Source organism: Myripristis murdjan, chromosome 23, assembly GCF_902150065.1.
Source record: "Myripristis murdjan chromosome 23, fMyrMur1.1, whole genome shotgun sequence".
Classification (NCBI taxonomy): domain Eukaryota; kingdom Metazoa; phylum Chordata; class Actinopteri; order Holocentriformes; family Holocentridae; genus Myripristis; species Myripristis murdjan.
The window spans coordinates 23,731,984-23,748,269 of record NC_044002.1 but is presented as its reverse complement, the minus strand read 5'-3'; the positions used below and the strand labels follow the sequence as shown (position 1 = coordinate 23,748,269).

The window sequence follows — 16,286 nt, the reverse complement described above, 5'->3', positions numbered from 1 at the left end:
ACACAAGACTAAGACTAAAGCTAAATTGAAAAATAGCCAACGAAATTAACACTGACAAGTGTTAAAGTGTCAAGCACCTAGATCAGGGGTCACCAATCCTGTGCCATGGAGGGCCGAGAGGCTGCAGGTTTTCATTCCAACCAAGACCTCCACCAGGTGATTTCATTGATTAGCTCCTCCTTTCTGATACAAGGTGAGGTGATCAGTGAAATCACCTGGTGGAGGTCTTGGTTGGAATGAAAACCTGCAGCCTCTCGGCCCTCCATGGCACATGATTGGTGACCCCTGACCTAGATCCACTGGGTTCTCATCAAATGGGCAGGCCATTTTCCAAGAGAGCTGATTGGTCAGTAGGTGGGGCTTTCATACCTGCTGAGCTCTTATCCTGAACTTAACCTGCTGCAGAGCAGGTTAGGTGTTCAGCATACGTTACCACGGCAGCATACCCCGATAAAAAATAAACCACCTTTATGGTACAGAAAACCCAGGGTTAAGCCTGAAGTTAGCTAACTAAGCCGAAATCCAGCTTTATGGTACAGGCCTCTGAAGGGGAAACTGCTCTGAAAAAACAACAGAAGAAAGGACGAGTGGAGGTGCTAATGGTGGTGCCAGTGAACCCGAAAATGACCCAAATCCCCCGGATCCTCAAACAGGTAGCGGCGGTAACATCACTAAGCAGCCCAGAGACAAGTTTCAGTTTAACTGGCTCAGAGTATATCCGTGGCTTGAACATAACAATGGTGAAATGAGCTGCTGATGCAGCAGTGATGACTACTAAAGAAGGAGAAAGAGACATCAAATAAAAGCAGTGTATTAATCTGAGGTACGAATAGGACAATGTACAAACTGCAGTTAAGTTTGCAAATAGTATCCCCCCCAAAGTGTATAAATCCCCCCTATGTGTAGCATGTAAGGGGGGAATTCCCTCCCATTTTGAAAAATGAATTTCAGGCCCTGCTGATCTATGGAGAAACAGCTGTGTTATTTCTAATGCAGATGTCTCACTGCACCTGCTGGTGGCGCTAGAGGAAAGGTCAAGGGGTCATCAGAATGGACGGATTTCATACTTAACCTGAATGTTGTCAATAAAATTCATGTCATTACAAAAAACAACTTAAAATGTTCAAAATATATACTCATAAATATCTTCTTTTCAAGCAGATTATCACATGTAGATCAGTTGCAGCACTGGACCCTGATTGATGGACTAACAGAAGCTAAAATGGAAAGTCAAACTTCCTTCTGTCGGACAGAGAAATTTGTTCTCATCCAACAAGAATGTAAACCTGTGTGTGTGTGTGTGTGTGTGTGTGTGGGTGGGTGTGTGTGTGCGTGTGTGTGTGTGTGTGTGTGTGTACAGACTGAATCCAAGCAAATGTACTGTAAGTGGATGAGGTGTGAGCTGGGCTCTGTGCTGATGGACTGAAGGAAAGGTGTGTGACAGCAGCAGACAGTCAACAAGCTGTGAAGCTGCTGGGCCTCAAGCAGCTGTAAATCTAATGAACCACCAGGGGGCGCTCAGCAGCTGCTCAGGAGACCAAAAATGTAATAGCAAGCGATCACAGTGAACAGGAGGTTAATTTTATGAAAAAGTGACATAAAGGATGATTAAAACCCTGTAAGCCTAAAACAATTCTGATAAACAGAAAACAGACCTCAACTGGAATAAAAGGAAACAAACAGGCAACACAAAACAAGCTCCTTATCAAAGTCCAAACCAATATCATTTATCACAGCAGCTTCCCACTCCAGAGAGCAGAGATCAAGAGTTAAGGAGTCCAGAGGTTCATAATTAACTTGACAGAGCCTGCAGTGAACCGAGCAGCAGCCGTCCTGCTCTGTGACAACAGGCTTCAAAACTTTCCTGTCCATAAACATGTTCATCGCTTTGACATTAACACACAAACACTGAGTTAGTGTGTTAGGTTTCGATTTTTTGAACCAAAATAGTGAACAGTTTTTCTTTTGTCTCAGGGGCAGTAAATGAACTACACACACACACACACACACACACACACACTGTAAATGTGGCTCTGGTCCTTGGAAGTGAAGGAGCTCAATCAGCAGATCAGTTCTCTCATCATCACCTCTTACTTCTGCTCAGTCGAGCTGGATACCCACAAATTGTTTTAAATTCTTACCTTCGATGAGTGGAGTGGTGTCCATCTTTGAACGAAAAACGCCTGTCCAGTGACCGCTCACTCTTCATGGAGTCATAGCTGTGTGCCCGGGAGACTGGTCTCTTCTGACTGATCCTGCTGGAAACAAAATATGAACTAAAGAGGGGCAGTGGTGTCCAAATTAGAGAGACATGATTTTGAGCACAAGGTCAAGAGTTCAAAACCAAAGTATATTTTGGAAATTCAGTGAAGAGTGGATGTGTTCAGATGTCAGACATTGTGCTTTTACTGTGAAACTCCCAGGAGAGAAAAGTGGAATCTGAAAAAATCTGGCGGATTTTGTCAGAACGGCAGAACAACAATGGAGGAAAGCCTCACTGTGGCTGTTTCTCTCTCTGTGCAGAGCTGTGGGACAGCAGACTACAGTCCTACCAGGATCTCATTAAAAAGCCCAACCATGGAGAGAGAGAGCCAACAATTTGGGAATACAGGTGTGTTTAAAAACTGCCAGAGATGTTTTTGCTTTCTTTCTTTCTGCAATAGGTGAGATTTTTTTTCTTTCTTTCTGCAATCAAAGACCAATACTGCTGTAAACTGAAGCAAATGATAATCTAGATTATCGACATCATAAGATATAAGATACCCATGCAGCGCAGAGCATGACCGAAACCGCGCGCTCTGTGAAAGCCCCTTCAGAGGTCAGGTCAAGAGGCAGGTCACAGGTGTTTTGACTGATGTTACTTTTTCAACATGAAAAGGCTGTTCAAACCCTCCAGCGCACAGTTCAGTTTTTTTTTAGTTGAAAGATTCTTCTTATTACACTGTTTTGATGGGGTTTTTTTGTTTGTTTTTTGGTTGTTGTTTTTTTGATGGGTGGGTGGGGGGCTAGAGCCGGCCCTGCTCACACAGCTGTCTGGTTTCTCCTGCTGGATCCTGGCAGACAGAGAGGAAGACCACCACCCTGAGAAATTAACTTTTAGTGAACCAGCCACAGAAACTGGTTTATTTTATTTTTCATTTGATTACTTTTCAATCAGATTATAACATGTACATCAGTCGCAACACTGGACCCTGATTGGTGGCGTGTGTGTGTGTGTGTGTGTGTGTGTGTGTGTGTGTGTACACAGACTGAATCCAAGCAAATGTACTGTAAGTGAATGAGGTGTGAGCTGGGCTCTGTGCTGATGGACTGAAGGAAAGGTGTGTGACAGCAGCAGACAGTCAACAAGCTGTGAAGCTGCTGGGCCTCAAGCAGCTGTAAATCTAATGAACCACCAGAGGGCGCTCAGCAGCCGGTTAGGAGACCAAACATGTAAAATGCACAGAACAGCAATCAATCACAGTGAACAGGAAGGCTAATTTTATGAAAAAGTGACGTAAAGGATGATTAAAACCCTGTAAGCCTAAAACAATTCTGATAAACAGAAACCAGATCTCAACTGGAATGAAAGGAAACAAACAGGCGACACAAAACAAGCTCCTTATCAAAGTCCAAACCAATATCATTTATCACAGCAGCTTCCCACTCCAGAGAGCAGAGATCAAGAGTTAAGGAGTCCAAAGGTTCATGATGAACTTGACAGAGCCTGCAGTGAACCGAGCAGCAGCCGTCCTGCTCTGTGACAACAGGCTTCAAAACTTTCCTGTCAATAAACATGTTCATCGCTTTGACATTAACACACACACACTGAGTTAGAGTGTTAGGTTTCAATTTTTTGAACTAAAATAGTGAACAGTTTTTCTTTTGTCTCAGGGGCAGTAAATGAACTACACACACACACACACACACACTGTAAATGTGGCTCTGTTCCTTGGAAGTGAAGGAGCTCAATCAGCAGATCAGTTCTCTCATCATCACCTCTTACTTCTTCCCAATAGAGCTGGATACCCACAAATTGTTTTAAATTCTTACCTGCGATGAGTGGAGTGGTGTCCATCTTTGAACGAAAAACGCCTGTCCAGTGACCGCTCACTCTTCATGGAGTCATAGCTGTGTGCACGGGAGACTGGTCTCTTCTGACTGATCCTGCTGGAAACAAAATATGAACTAAAGAGGGGCAGTGGTGTCCAAATTAGAGAAACATGATTTTGAGCACAAGGTCAAGAGTTCAAATCCAAAGTATATTTTGGAAATTCAGTGAAGAGTGGATGTGTTCAGATGTCAGACATTGTGCTTTTACTGTGAAACTCCCAGGAGAGAAAAGTGGAATCTGAAAAAATCTGGCGGATTTTGGCAGAACGGCAAAACAACAATGGAGGAAAGCATCACTGTGGCTGTTTCTCTCTGTGTGCAGAGCTGTGGGACAGCAGACTACAGTCCTACCAGGATCTCATTAAAAAGCCCAACCATGGAGAGAGAGAGCCAACAATTTGGGAATACAGGTGTGTTTAAAAACTGCCAGAGATATATGATGTTTTTGCTTTCCACAATAGGTGAGATTTTTTTTTCTTTCTTTCTGCAATCAAAGACCAATACTGCTGTAAACTGAAGCAAATGATAATGTAGATGATCAACATCATGAGATATGTACTACTCTTGCAAAGACAATGCAGTATAATCACATATCTGCACATGCGGGCGCCGTACCCAGCACAGAGCATGACCGAAATCGCGTGTTCTGTGAAAGCCCCTTCAGAGGTCAGGTCAAGAGGCAGGTCACAGGTGTTTTGACTAACGTTACTTTTTCAACATGAAAAGGCTGTTCAAACCCTCCAGCGCACAGTTCAGTTTTTTTTTTTTAGTATGAATGAATGAATGAATGAATTTTTTATTTTGGTGTCATGCTAATAAACATAGCCCAGCCCGCATGGGCTTACAGGACACCATATCTGGTGTTATTCAAATTTCATGGTCAAGTAATGAACACAAAAAAAAGGGAAAGAAAAACTAAAAGGAGGTCAGACAATCAAGACCATCAAGACAATGTACTTAGGATAAACAGAAGATTATCGATTAAACAAAGCATCCTGTCTTCTCCTCCAAGCCCTTGACACATAGGTAGCACAGCCAAAAGGGTCATAAATGAACAGCCACTCTAGTTTAATGTAGTCCGAATACCAGAATACTTCAGGATTTTTTAATAGAATACGATGGAACCATAATGTTCTTAAATCATCATAACAGGAGCAATATAGCAAAAAATGAGATTCGTTCTCTATTTCATTAAGATCACACATTTCACACAGTCGACCTTCCTCGGGGATGCCCTGGAAGCGTCCAACCTCTGTTCAGAGGGAGGATGCCAGTTCTCACCTGTGCCATCAATGATCTTTGGCTTCTGGATAATCGACAGGCGACATAGGGTTCAGTACCAAAGTTGTGTTTGATTTGCAGGTAAGTTCTTAGTTTAGGTTTTGAGATAACATTTGCAGACCATTGTGCCTCAAAAATTTGTTGGAGTTTCTCCTTTACAAGGTTAACACTACAGTAGAGGTTATTTCTGTATATGTAAACCAGATCCAGCTCCTCAAAAACTGAATGTAATTCAGCTGTCCAGGGGGAATTGTGTGATTTACTCCATAAAAACACTTTCTTATTAACTCTATTATCTGCTATCCTGATGAAGCTGTTCCACAGCCTTATCATCTCACATTTTCTATGAACAGAACCAGGAGTCCATCCCATATCCCCCTGAATGGCCAGGAGAGGTGCAAAACGATGCACTCCCAAAAACATCTTATTGCTCTGTTCTCTATATTATCAACAGCCTTGGCATCTTTGCCACCCCACACCCCCGCAGCATAGTTCAATATTGGTAAAACACATGCATTGTAGAGTTGAGTATAGGTTGTGTCACCAAGCTGGCTGCATACTTTCAACTTATTGATGATCGAGCCAAGTGCTCTCCCAGCTGAGTTTGCAAGGGATTGTATGCCATCTTCATAAGACAAAAATTCATCAAAAATAAAACCCAAGTATTTGTATTCAGACACATACTCTAGAGTGGCTGAATCAAAATTAAACATTGTAGAACTTCTTTTATGCCTTTATTTCTGAAGTGCATTATTTGAGTTTTCTTCTGGTTAACAGCCAACCTCCACTTATGGCACCACTGGCTCACTATATTCAACATTTTCTGTAACTCAGGTTCAGTCTCAGCTAGCAGAATTATATCATCAGCAACTAATAGGATACCCAGATTAATATCATTTTAATTAATATGTGGGTTTACCTAGAGTAATTCTTAGTTGAAAGATTCTTCTTATTACACTGTTTAGATTTTTTTTTTTTTTTTTGTTTGTTTTTTGGTTATTGTTTTTTTGATGGATGGGTGGCAGGCTAGAGCCGGCCCTGCTCACACAGCTGTCTGGTTTCTCCTGCTGGATCCTGGCAGACAGAGAGGAAGACCACCACGCTGAGAAATTAACTTTTAGTGAACCAGCCACAGAAGCTGGTTTATTTTATTTTTCATCTGATTACTTTTTAATCAGATTATCACATGTAGATCAGTCACAACACTGGACCCTGATTGGTGGCGTGTGTGTGTGTGTGTGTGTGTGTGTGTGTGTGTGTGTACACAGACTGAATCCAAGCAAATGTCATGTAAGTGAATGAGGTGTGAGCTGGGCTCTGTGCTGATGGACTGAAGGAAAGGTGTGTGACAGCAGCAGACAGTCAACAAGCTGTGAAGCTGCTGGGCCTCAAGCAGCTGTAAATCTAATGAACCACCAGAGGGCGATCAGGAGCTGCTTAGGAGAGCAAACATGTAATATGCACAGTATAGCAATCAATCACAGTGAACAGGAAGGCTAATTTTATGAAAAAGTGACATAAAGGATCACTAAAACCCTGTTAGCCTAAAACAATTCTGATAAACAGAAACCAGATCTCAACTGGAATAAAAGGAAACAATCAGGCGACACAAAACAAGCTCCTTATCAAAGTCCAAACCAATATCATTTATCACACCAGCTTCCCACTCCAGAGAGCAGAGATCAAGAGTTAAGGAGTCCAGAGGTTCATGATGAACTTGACAGAGCCTGCAGTGAACCGAGCAGCAGCCGTCCTGCTCTGTGACAACAGGCTTCAAAACTGTCCTGTCCATAAACATGTTCATCGCTTTGACATTAACACACACACACTGAGTTAGAGTGTTGGGTTTCGATTTTTTTTTAACTAAAATAGTGAACAGTTTTTCTTTTGTCTCAGGGGCAGTAAATGAACTACACACACACACACACACACACACACTGTAAATGTGGCTCTGGTCCTTGGAAGTGAAGGAGCTCAATCAGCAGATCAGTTCTCTCATCATCACCTCTTACTTCTTCCCAATAGAGCTGGATACCCACAAATTGTTTTAAATTCTTACCTGCGATGAGTGGAGTGGTGTCCATCTTTGAACGAAAAACGCCAGTCCAGTGACCGCTCACTCTTCATGGAGTCATAGCTGTGTGCACGGGAGACTGGTCTCTTCTGACTGATCCTGCTGGAAACAAAATATGAACTAAAGAGGGGCAGTGGTGTCCAAATTAGAGAAACATGATTTTGAGCACAAGGTCAAGAGTTCAAATCCAAAGTATATTTTGGAAATTCAGTGAAGAGTGGATGTGTTCAGATGTCAGACATTGTGCTTTTACTGTGAAACTCCCAGGAGAGAAAAGTGGAATCTGAAAAAATCTGGCGGATTTTGGCAGAACGGCAAAACAACAATGGAGGAAAGCCTCACTGTGGCTGTCTCTCTGTGCAGAGCTGTGGGACAGCAGACTACAGTCCTACCAGGATCTCATTAAAAAAGCCCAATCATGGAGAGAGAGCCAACAATTTGGGAATACAGGTGTGTTTAAAAACTGCCAGAGATATATGATGTTTTTGCTTTCCACAATAGGTGAGATTTTTTTTTCTTTTTCTGCAATCAAAGAGCAATTTATGTATTTATTTTATTTATTTAACCTGTGTTTTGACAGGGTAAGTCCATTGAGTGCGGGCTCTCTTTTTCAAGGACACCCTGTAGCAGCAGAATACACAGAAATCACAGAAACATCAAAAAACAATGCAGTAAAATTCAGGCATAAAGACAAGACAATAAAAAATTTTATGACATAGTTGAAATCAGCCTAAATGAAGCAAGTGCCAGCCTGGGTCTGGGCCCCCAATACTGTATTGTGAAGTAGTCTTTTAAAAGCTTCAAGAGATGTAAGTCTATCAATTTTCAGTGAGTCTTGTAATTTGTTCCAACGGCATGGGGCATAGAAGGAGAAGGCAGTTTTTCCTAATTCTGAAGTTGTGTAAGGGAGTTGGAGTCTGATGTGGGACTGGGAGCGGGTGAGGAGACCTGTATGGCGGGAATTTAAAAGTGAGGATAAATATGGGGGGCAGCATTCCGAGTGGAGATTAAAGGCATCACACATATCTGATTTATTAGAGATACAGGTATTACCGCAAATTATTTGAGAGGGAGAGAGAGAGAAGAGCTAGGTGTAGAATTTAGAGATTTTTTGGTCTTCCAGAATTTGGCAGCATCGCCTTGGCTGGTAGCAAGAGAGGATAAATAAAAAGTGTATTTAGCCATCCTAATTGAGCTAATGCATTTGTTGCGCAAATGCGCAGAGCAACCTATCAGATGGACTGTTAGAGTCTAGCCTTTGACCAGGCCAGATCTCTGACATGGATAGCTTCAGATAGGTCAGCAGAGAACCAGGGATTGGAGCGATTTTTAATACAGAAATTCTAGTACGGGGCATGCTTGTCTATAAGAGAGCTAAAAACACTCGAGAAATACTCAAAAGCCAGCTCAGAGTCAGAAATTAAAGCTGCAAGCAGTGTTGGACGGGCCCTCGCACCCGTGCCGCCTCGTGCCCACTTGTGCCCGGTGGCTGTGGCATTAAGCACACACACACACACACACACAGAGTTGTTAGTGCTCCTTCCCAATGAGTGTGTATTGGGAGAAGGCTGCAGGCAGCTACTGTGAGTCAGAGGAGTGGAGGAGGGGAGGGAGAACAGTGCAGAGCAGAGAAACCATAGTCACAGCTGTTAAACTCTTCACAGTGGCTACACACTTTGTCCAGTCCACACCATGATATATAGTTTTGTAGGAATTGTGGTCCTCTTTCCATCGGCATAGGTTTGAAAGCTGTCAGACTTTTACTTTAGTCAGCAGGGGCCTAATTAGCCCCTAGCTTTGTGCGCTATTCCCACCAGGGTTGATGGGAAAAAGTGGAGGCGCTGGTTGTGGACACTCTGACTTTGAGGGCTTCTGAAATCCAAACCGTTCGACATGTTACTTAACCTTGAAGAACTTTTGTTAAGCACTGTGTCCTCTGTCATATATTAGCTGTTCAAGCCGATAAAATTAACGTCCTGGGAGGAGATAGATTTCATGCAAAGTGCAAATTTGGGCGAAAACGTGACTTTCAAATGCAAATTGCGGACTTCCTGTTGGTTTTAGGTGGGGGGCACGAGCACGAAAAATGTCGAGCTTGATGAGATCTACGTTTCTGCGCTGGTTTGGTCTTTCTATAACATTCCTGTGGGCCGCAGCGGCTGCCTTTGCGTCCCTAGGTGGCGCTACCGAGCCCATTTTTGCTCCAGGGGGTTCCGATTTTTGATTTTATCGAATTTTTCGCCAGACCCGGGCTGCGTGCCGAATTTGGTGAGTTTTTGAGCATGTTTAGGGGGTCAAATTAAGCCTCAAAGAGACGTAATAATAATAGCGAAGAAAAAAAAAACACTACAAAAATACAATAGGGCTTCGCACTGGGACAGTGCTCGGGCCCTAATTAAGTCAACCCTTTTTAGGTCCGCATCAGACAGGTCATTTAGAAATGCCTGCTCATTGAAGTTTGTAAAATTGCACTTTCTAATGGTACGTCCCCTGGAAGTTTGACCTTTGGTCACCCTCACACAGGCTATAGGGCAGTGGTCGCTGATATCCTGAGCAAGGCGTTAAATTTGGCAACGTTGATTGGCCAATTATTCATCATTTTCCCCTAGCAACCATAACCGGATTGGCTATTTAGCAGCAGGTTTGGGGTGCTTTGACGAGCGCCCCTAAAGAGAAATGATACAGTCTGTGGGAGGAAATTCACCACTGATTGAATGAGTCAGTTGGTGTAAATGTTGTTTAAATGATTCAGATTGCATGTACACACTATTAAGTAAAACTGACACTGATGATAAAATTTGTAAATATATACATTAGAGGTTTTCCCCCTCCACATCTGGAGGGGCAGCGCCCCAGCGCCCCCTATGGGCCAGCCGCCACTGGGTGGGGGGCTAGAGCCGGCCCTGCTCACACAGCTGTCTGGTTTCTCCTGCTGGATCCTGGCAGACAGAGAGGAAGACCACCACGCTGAGAAATTAACTTTTAGTGAACCAGCCACAGAAGCTGGTTAATTTTATTTTTCATCGGATTACTTTTCGATCAGATTATCACATGTAGATCAGTCTCAACACTGGACTCTGATTGGTGGCGTGTGCGTGTGTGTGTGTGTGTGTGTGTGTGTGTGTGTGTGCGCAGACTGAGTCCAAGCAAATGCAATGTAAGTGAATGAGGTGTGAGCTGGGCTCTGTGCTGATGGACTGAAGGAAAGGTGTGTGACAGCAGCAGACAGTCAACAAGCTGTGAAGCTGCTGGGCCTCAAGCAGCTGTAAACAATTGCACCTGACTGCAGTCCGCAGATCGGGGTTGGGCTAAATGTGGGCGGAAGTAAACGTTTGACTCCGCCCAGGCACCATCTGGTTAGGGTTACGGTTAGGTAAAGGGTTAGGGTTAGGGTTAGGGTTAAGGCTGAATTATGCTTCTGCGTAAACGGAGCGTACGGGGGGATGTGCGAAGCTTACGGGGTTGTGCGACCGCTGCAGAGCCTAGCCGCGCACCTCCAAAAAATTGTAAGTACGCGGACCCCACGTAGCCCCAACGCAGGCCCCCACTGACAACAAGAGCTATGATTGGTCCGCCGAACTACATAATTTCCAGCATTTTGCCCCTCCGGAGTCACGTCCTGTTGTTGTGCCGGCAGCGTCATTTTTAAAAGAACTGCTGTGGTGATCGCATCTCGACTTGTCAGTTGATTTCAAATTGTTTGGAAAGTTTGTATCATGCTGGATCTGGATCTACTGCTGCTCCTTTTAAGAATAGCGCTGCCGGCACCACAACAGGTAGAGGAGCGACCATACATCACAGGGTCTAAGTAGGTCTGCAGGGGAAAAAAAACGCGCCCCATAGCGTTGTGGCGGAGAATTGCTTAGCGTTTGACGCAGAGGTATGTTGGGCACACACCATCTGCGTGGCAACTGCGTACGCGTTGCGTCGAGTGTCCGCAGAACCATAATCCGGCCTTTAGGGTTAGCAACCGTTTGACGCAGTCAAACGTTTAGCTCCACCCACGTTGAGCCACTCCTCAATCTGCGGACTGCAGTCAGGGCTTACTCGCTGTAAATCTAATGAACCACCAGTAGGTGCTCAGCAACCCCCTACAGAAACACCTGCTGATCCAGAAGCTACGCCATCTCAACCCCTGCACTCCACTGTCATAAATACCCAAGCAGTTGAGACAATGAACACATTCAAATATTTGGGAATAACTCTGGACAATGAACTCACCTTTGATCAGCACACCACGGACATGCAAAAAAGAAGCCAACAAAGACTGTCAGCCATCCGCAAACTTAAAGGACTATATGTTGCACCCCACCTCCTGTTGTTATTCTACCAGAGCATCATTCAACCCATCCTCCTGTACTGTTCCACATGTTTCTTCACTATGTTTTCTGTCACCAACCGGGCCAAACTCACACACATCACAAACACAGCTGCTAACATCATTGGTCTCCCCACACCCAACCTCACAGAACTAAACAAGTCCATCACCCGCAGACATCACTCATCCACTGCACCAATACATCATCCCACTACCTTCAGGGCGCAGATACAGAACCATCAAGTTCAGGAGGGCTCCCTTGGGAAAAGCCTAATCCCTGCAGCTATACCTGCCCTGAACAGCAGGCCCTGCTGATCTGTCGGTCTGCTACATTGTGTTGTCACTGTTCTACTGTTATGTTCAGTCGTATGTTGTTACAACTGTTGTCTGCCTTGTGATGTGCAATGTTGTCCTGCCTGTAAAACACAGTCAGTGAAGACGAATCTCCCTACGGGGACCAATAAATCAAATCAATCAATCAATCAACCGGGGGCCACACACAGTATAGTAATCGATCAACATAAGCAGGCCTGATCTCATGAAACATGAAGATTTAAGCCCTGTTAGTGTAAAACAGTCCTGATGACTGGGAAAAAGGTCTCGACTTGAGTAAATATGAACAAACAGTCCCCATGGAAAAACTTCCTTATCAACACTTCCTTGTTCCATACCAGAGACCAAATATCAAGAGACAAAGGAGTCAGATGGTTAATGATGAAGTTCACATCACCTGCAGTGACCTGAGCAGCAGCCTTCCTGCTCTGGTTACAACACGTTTGAAAACGTCACATTAAAAGTGTAATAAAGCTGTTTGATAAGTTTTAGCGTTTTGAGCGGAAACAGAGTCGGCCTGCAGGCTGCACACATATCATCACACCTCTAATCAGAAATGGAAAGCAGCTTTACTCCATTTTATTGTCTTATTACAGTCACACCAGTCGACAGTAGCAGTTACAGTAAAGTGTAAAATGTTAAATGCTGGTTACAGTACCTTTCCATGTTGTCGGTAATCTGCCGCCACAGCTTGAGGAAAGTAGTCCGCCGGGCTCGGAGCGTTGCGCAGTTTGATCACATCTAAACGAAAGTGAAAGAGAGAAAGAGAGAGAGAGAGAGAGAGAGAGAGAGAGAGAGAGAGAGAGAGAGAGAGACACACACACACACACACGGAGAGAGAGAGAGAGAGAGAGAGAGAGAGAGAGAGAGAGAGAAGGGGTGGGTCGTTAAGGCTCTTTTCCTTTCTATTGTCGTCGTCGTCGTCGTTGTTATTGTTGTTGTTGTTGTTGTTGTTGTTGTTGTTGTTACATTTGTATCCAGTTTATTTCGATGTGTCTGTCTCCACTGGTGTTGATTTCCCGGTTGGGACGCATCACAGAGGACATACAACAGTGACACCTGGTGGCCAAATGTTGACACTGCAGTGTTCCTCCGCTGTGAACGCGCTGCTGTTTGTCCGCCTGAGCGGCCACGCAGGGAAACACTGCTGCACATACATGAGCTGCTACTGACACACAACAAGTCAACATGAAAAAACATGTTTTAATGTTGTATCCACAGTTTTACTACATGGTACTTCATGGTAACTGTGATTATTACACTCCTAACCATGTACACTCACGGTTTTACAATGGTTATGATTGATTATCAAAATAAAGCAAAAATTAAATTATCACCAATCATCTCTATAATATTATTGATCAAAATAAAGTATAAATCGCACAAATAAAAAAAGAAAAAAAGAAATACATTGCGTTAAATATTTAAAAAACATCGTATTAAGCAAGATGAAATATTAATAAGCAATATTATTAAAATATTTTTTAAAAGATACAAACTAATTCACTCAAAAAAATTGTTCAGGAAAAAAATGCAAAAAATAATTAATATTACGTCAAAATCCAAATTATGCTGTTATGAAAGACCCTCAAATTCACATACTCATCAGGATGTGTATGCATTTACCTTTGCTTTGATTTGGATCGTGATATTTCACTTTTGCTACTATGGCTTCTACTGTCACTGAGGGTAAAGCCCAATGAGACACATCAGAGTTTGATTTACAACTGGCACATTTATTTCTCCTGTGCAGTTTCCCAGAGAGAGCTGGCTGCTGAATGAATGCAGGAGAAATGCAGGAAGCGGGGCTCCTGCACTGACTGCTGATGTGGTGACTTGCTGCTTTACAAGCCTTTGACCGCCTGTTTCTAGACTGTTGAAAACCAGAGCAAAGACAAAACAAAAGTGACTGGACTCAGTGCCAGGCGTGCATTTTATGTTATGTTTTCAATTTGCTAATTTTTCCCTCTGGTTTATTTCTCCCCAGACACAATCAGCAAGTGAAGAATGTTGATTTTTGTTTAGCAGCTGACACCAAAGTCAAAGAAAGTCACAACTTCCCACCACAAACACACAAATAAATACCCCACTTAGAGGGCTGCAGGGCGACTAAAACAAAAACAAAAATAAATCTATATGCTCACATTTACTGAAGATTTTATTTTTGCGTTTTCTTCTCTTCCACAAAATCAAGTCACAAAATCCATTTGGTGTTTGAAATGATTGTTTCTACACTTTCTGAAAAAAATCAAACAGGGTGTTTCTGTTTTTTTGCTTTAACACACACACACACACACACACACACACAAAGAGAGAAACACAGAGTAGTCAGACTTTTGGGTCATAATTTCTGAACCATAAACTCTATAATCCAGTTTTTTCCTCTGATTCCAAAAACAGATCCAGTTGGGTTTTACTTTATTTCTACCAGCACCGTTTTTCAGCTTTTTGAGTTTCATGCAAAATGTCTCTAAATAAGTTGATTTAATGTCTGCACACAGCATTTCCACTATGGACTTCCTGGATTTTCAAAATAAAAGCTGGTTAACACAAGGTTAACAACCAGACTTCAGATGTACATATTTTTACACATATATACATATCTTTTGTATATTTTTACAAAAGCATGATGGTAAGAAATGATTAAAAATAATCTCAAATAGTATACATTTACAATTAACTTTATTTTTTAGAAAACTGAACAAATCATCAGTAAGTAGATTCTGTCTGGTTCAAAGTCTGCAGATCAAATATCCATGTTGTTGTACATGTGATGTTCACATCATGTTCAGCTGTCTGACACAGGGAATATAAGAAGAATAATACACACATTAATGTACGTGTGTGTGTGTGTGTGTGTGTGTGTGTGTGTGTGTGTGTGTGTGTGAAGAGATCCTGTACATCATTTCAGCAGCTTTCTCTGGGCAGCAGTGTGAGTGTTTTGTTACTCCATCAGACACAGAGACACTGAGGAACTGAGCGGAGAGCTGAAGCGAAGTCCAACAATCGTCTCTACTTTCTCAAACACAGAAACATTGTTAAGCCCAAACCCAGGGTACAGAGGTTCAGTGAAGGTGCAGGTGAAGGTGTGGAGGTGGATCAGAGCATCAGAGGAGACGCTGTAGAAGGACAGAGAGCCAGCAGGCCAGTCCAGATACACTGCTACTCTGTTAGAGGAGGAGGAGAACAAGGAGGAGGAGGAGGAGGGACGGACACAAACGTCTGTTGATCTGTTTTTGTGTCGGGCGGTGAAACCTCTATCAGAGCAGTCTAGAGTCCAGGATTTGTCGTTTCCTCCAAGACAGCAGTCAACACTGTCTCCTGTTCTGCTGATTCCTCTGTAAGTCACTCCGATATTAACCCATCCCTCCCACTCGACCTCCCAGTAACACCTCCCAGTCAGACCAGTTCCACACAGCACTTGTTGATATCTCTCAAATCTCTCTGGGTGACGACGATATGGCTGCTTCTTCCTCATCTGCGTCGCCTCCCTGTTGTCCTCAGACAGTTTGAGGTGTCTGTTTGCTGTGTTTGGGTCCAGTTTGACTTGACAGGAATCTGATGGACAGAACAAAACACAATATAGACACAAGTTTGATCTCAGCTCACAACTTGTTCAGCTGATCGATATTTTTCTTTCAAATTTCACTATTACTATGAATTCTTCAGTGACTATATCAACTATTCCTTCCCATTATGGAATGTGATGAATGGATGTCATACTGCTGTATAGAAGGGTTTCCCATCTGCACTTCCATTTCCAGAGAAAATGATTCATATTTAATATCTTTGTTATAGAGTTGTAGATAATTCTGTATTACTCCAATAGTCTAACTTGTATTTGGTTGGTGTTTATATTAGAAAAATACTTCATGTTTAATTTTAGTTGCCTTCAACTAAACTAGTGCTCTTCATGCATTTGTTCCCAGTTTGAGTAGAGAAGTCATCCTGCACATTCACTTCAGTGGAAAGAGCAAACTGTTGAACTATGGAGCAGACATTTTTCACCCTGTCTTATTTTAATGTGTGCATTATTGTGAGAAAAAGCCACCGCTCATCCGTAAGCTATACGCTTAGAAAAGGTGCTGGAGCTGAACTTAAGGACTAAAGAAGATAACAAAACAGCAACCGCACACTAAAACACTGTGCATAGCTAAATTTCCGGCAAGCTTTCGGTCATAGACCTTC

General features: G+C 43.0%; 1 protein-coding gene across 1 annotated transcript in view; it reads right to left on the bottom strand.

Annotated features, from left to right (window-relative positions):
• Positions 1–14,879: 14,879 nt before the first annotated feature.
• Positions 14,880–16,286, bottom strand: part of LOC115354867 (NACHT, LRR and PYD domains-containing protein 12-like) — a 50,605-nt gene continuing 49,198 nt past the window's right edge. Inside the window, exon 11 of the mRNA XM_030045360.1 lies at positions 14,880–15,656. Coding sequence (XP_029901220.1) covers positions 15,043–15,656 — 614 coding nt within the window. The 3' untranslated portion in view covers positions 14,880–15,042. The remainder of the gene's footprint in view (positions 15,657–16,286) is intronic.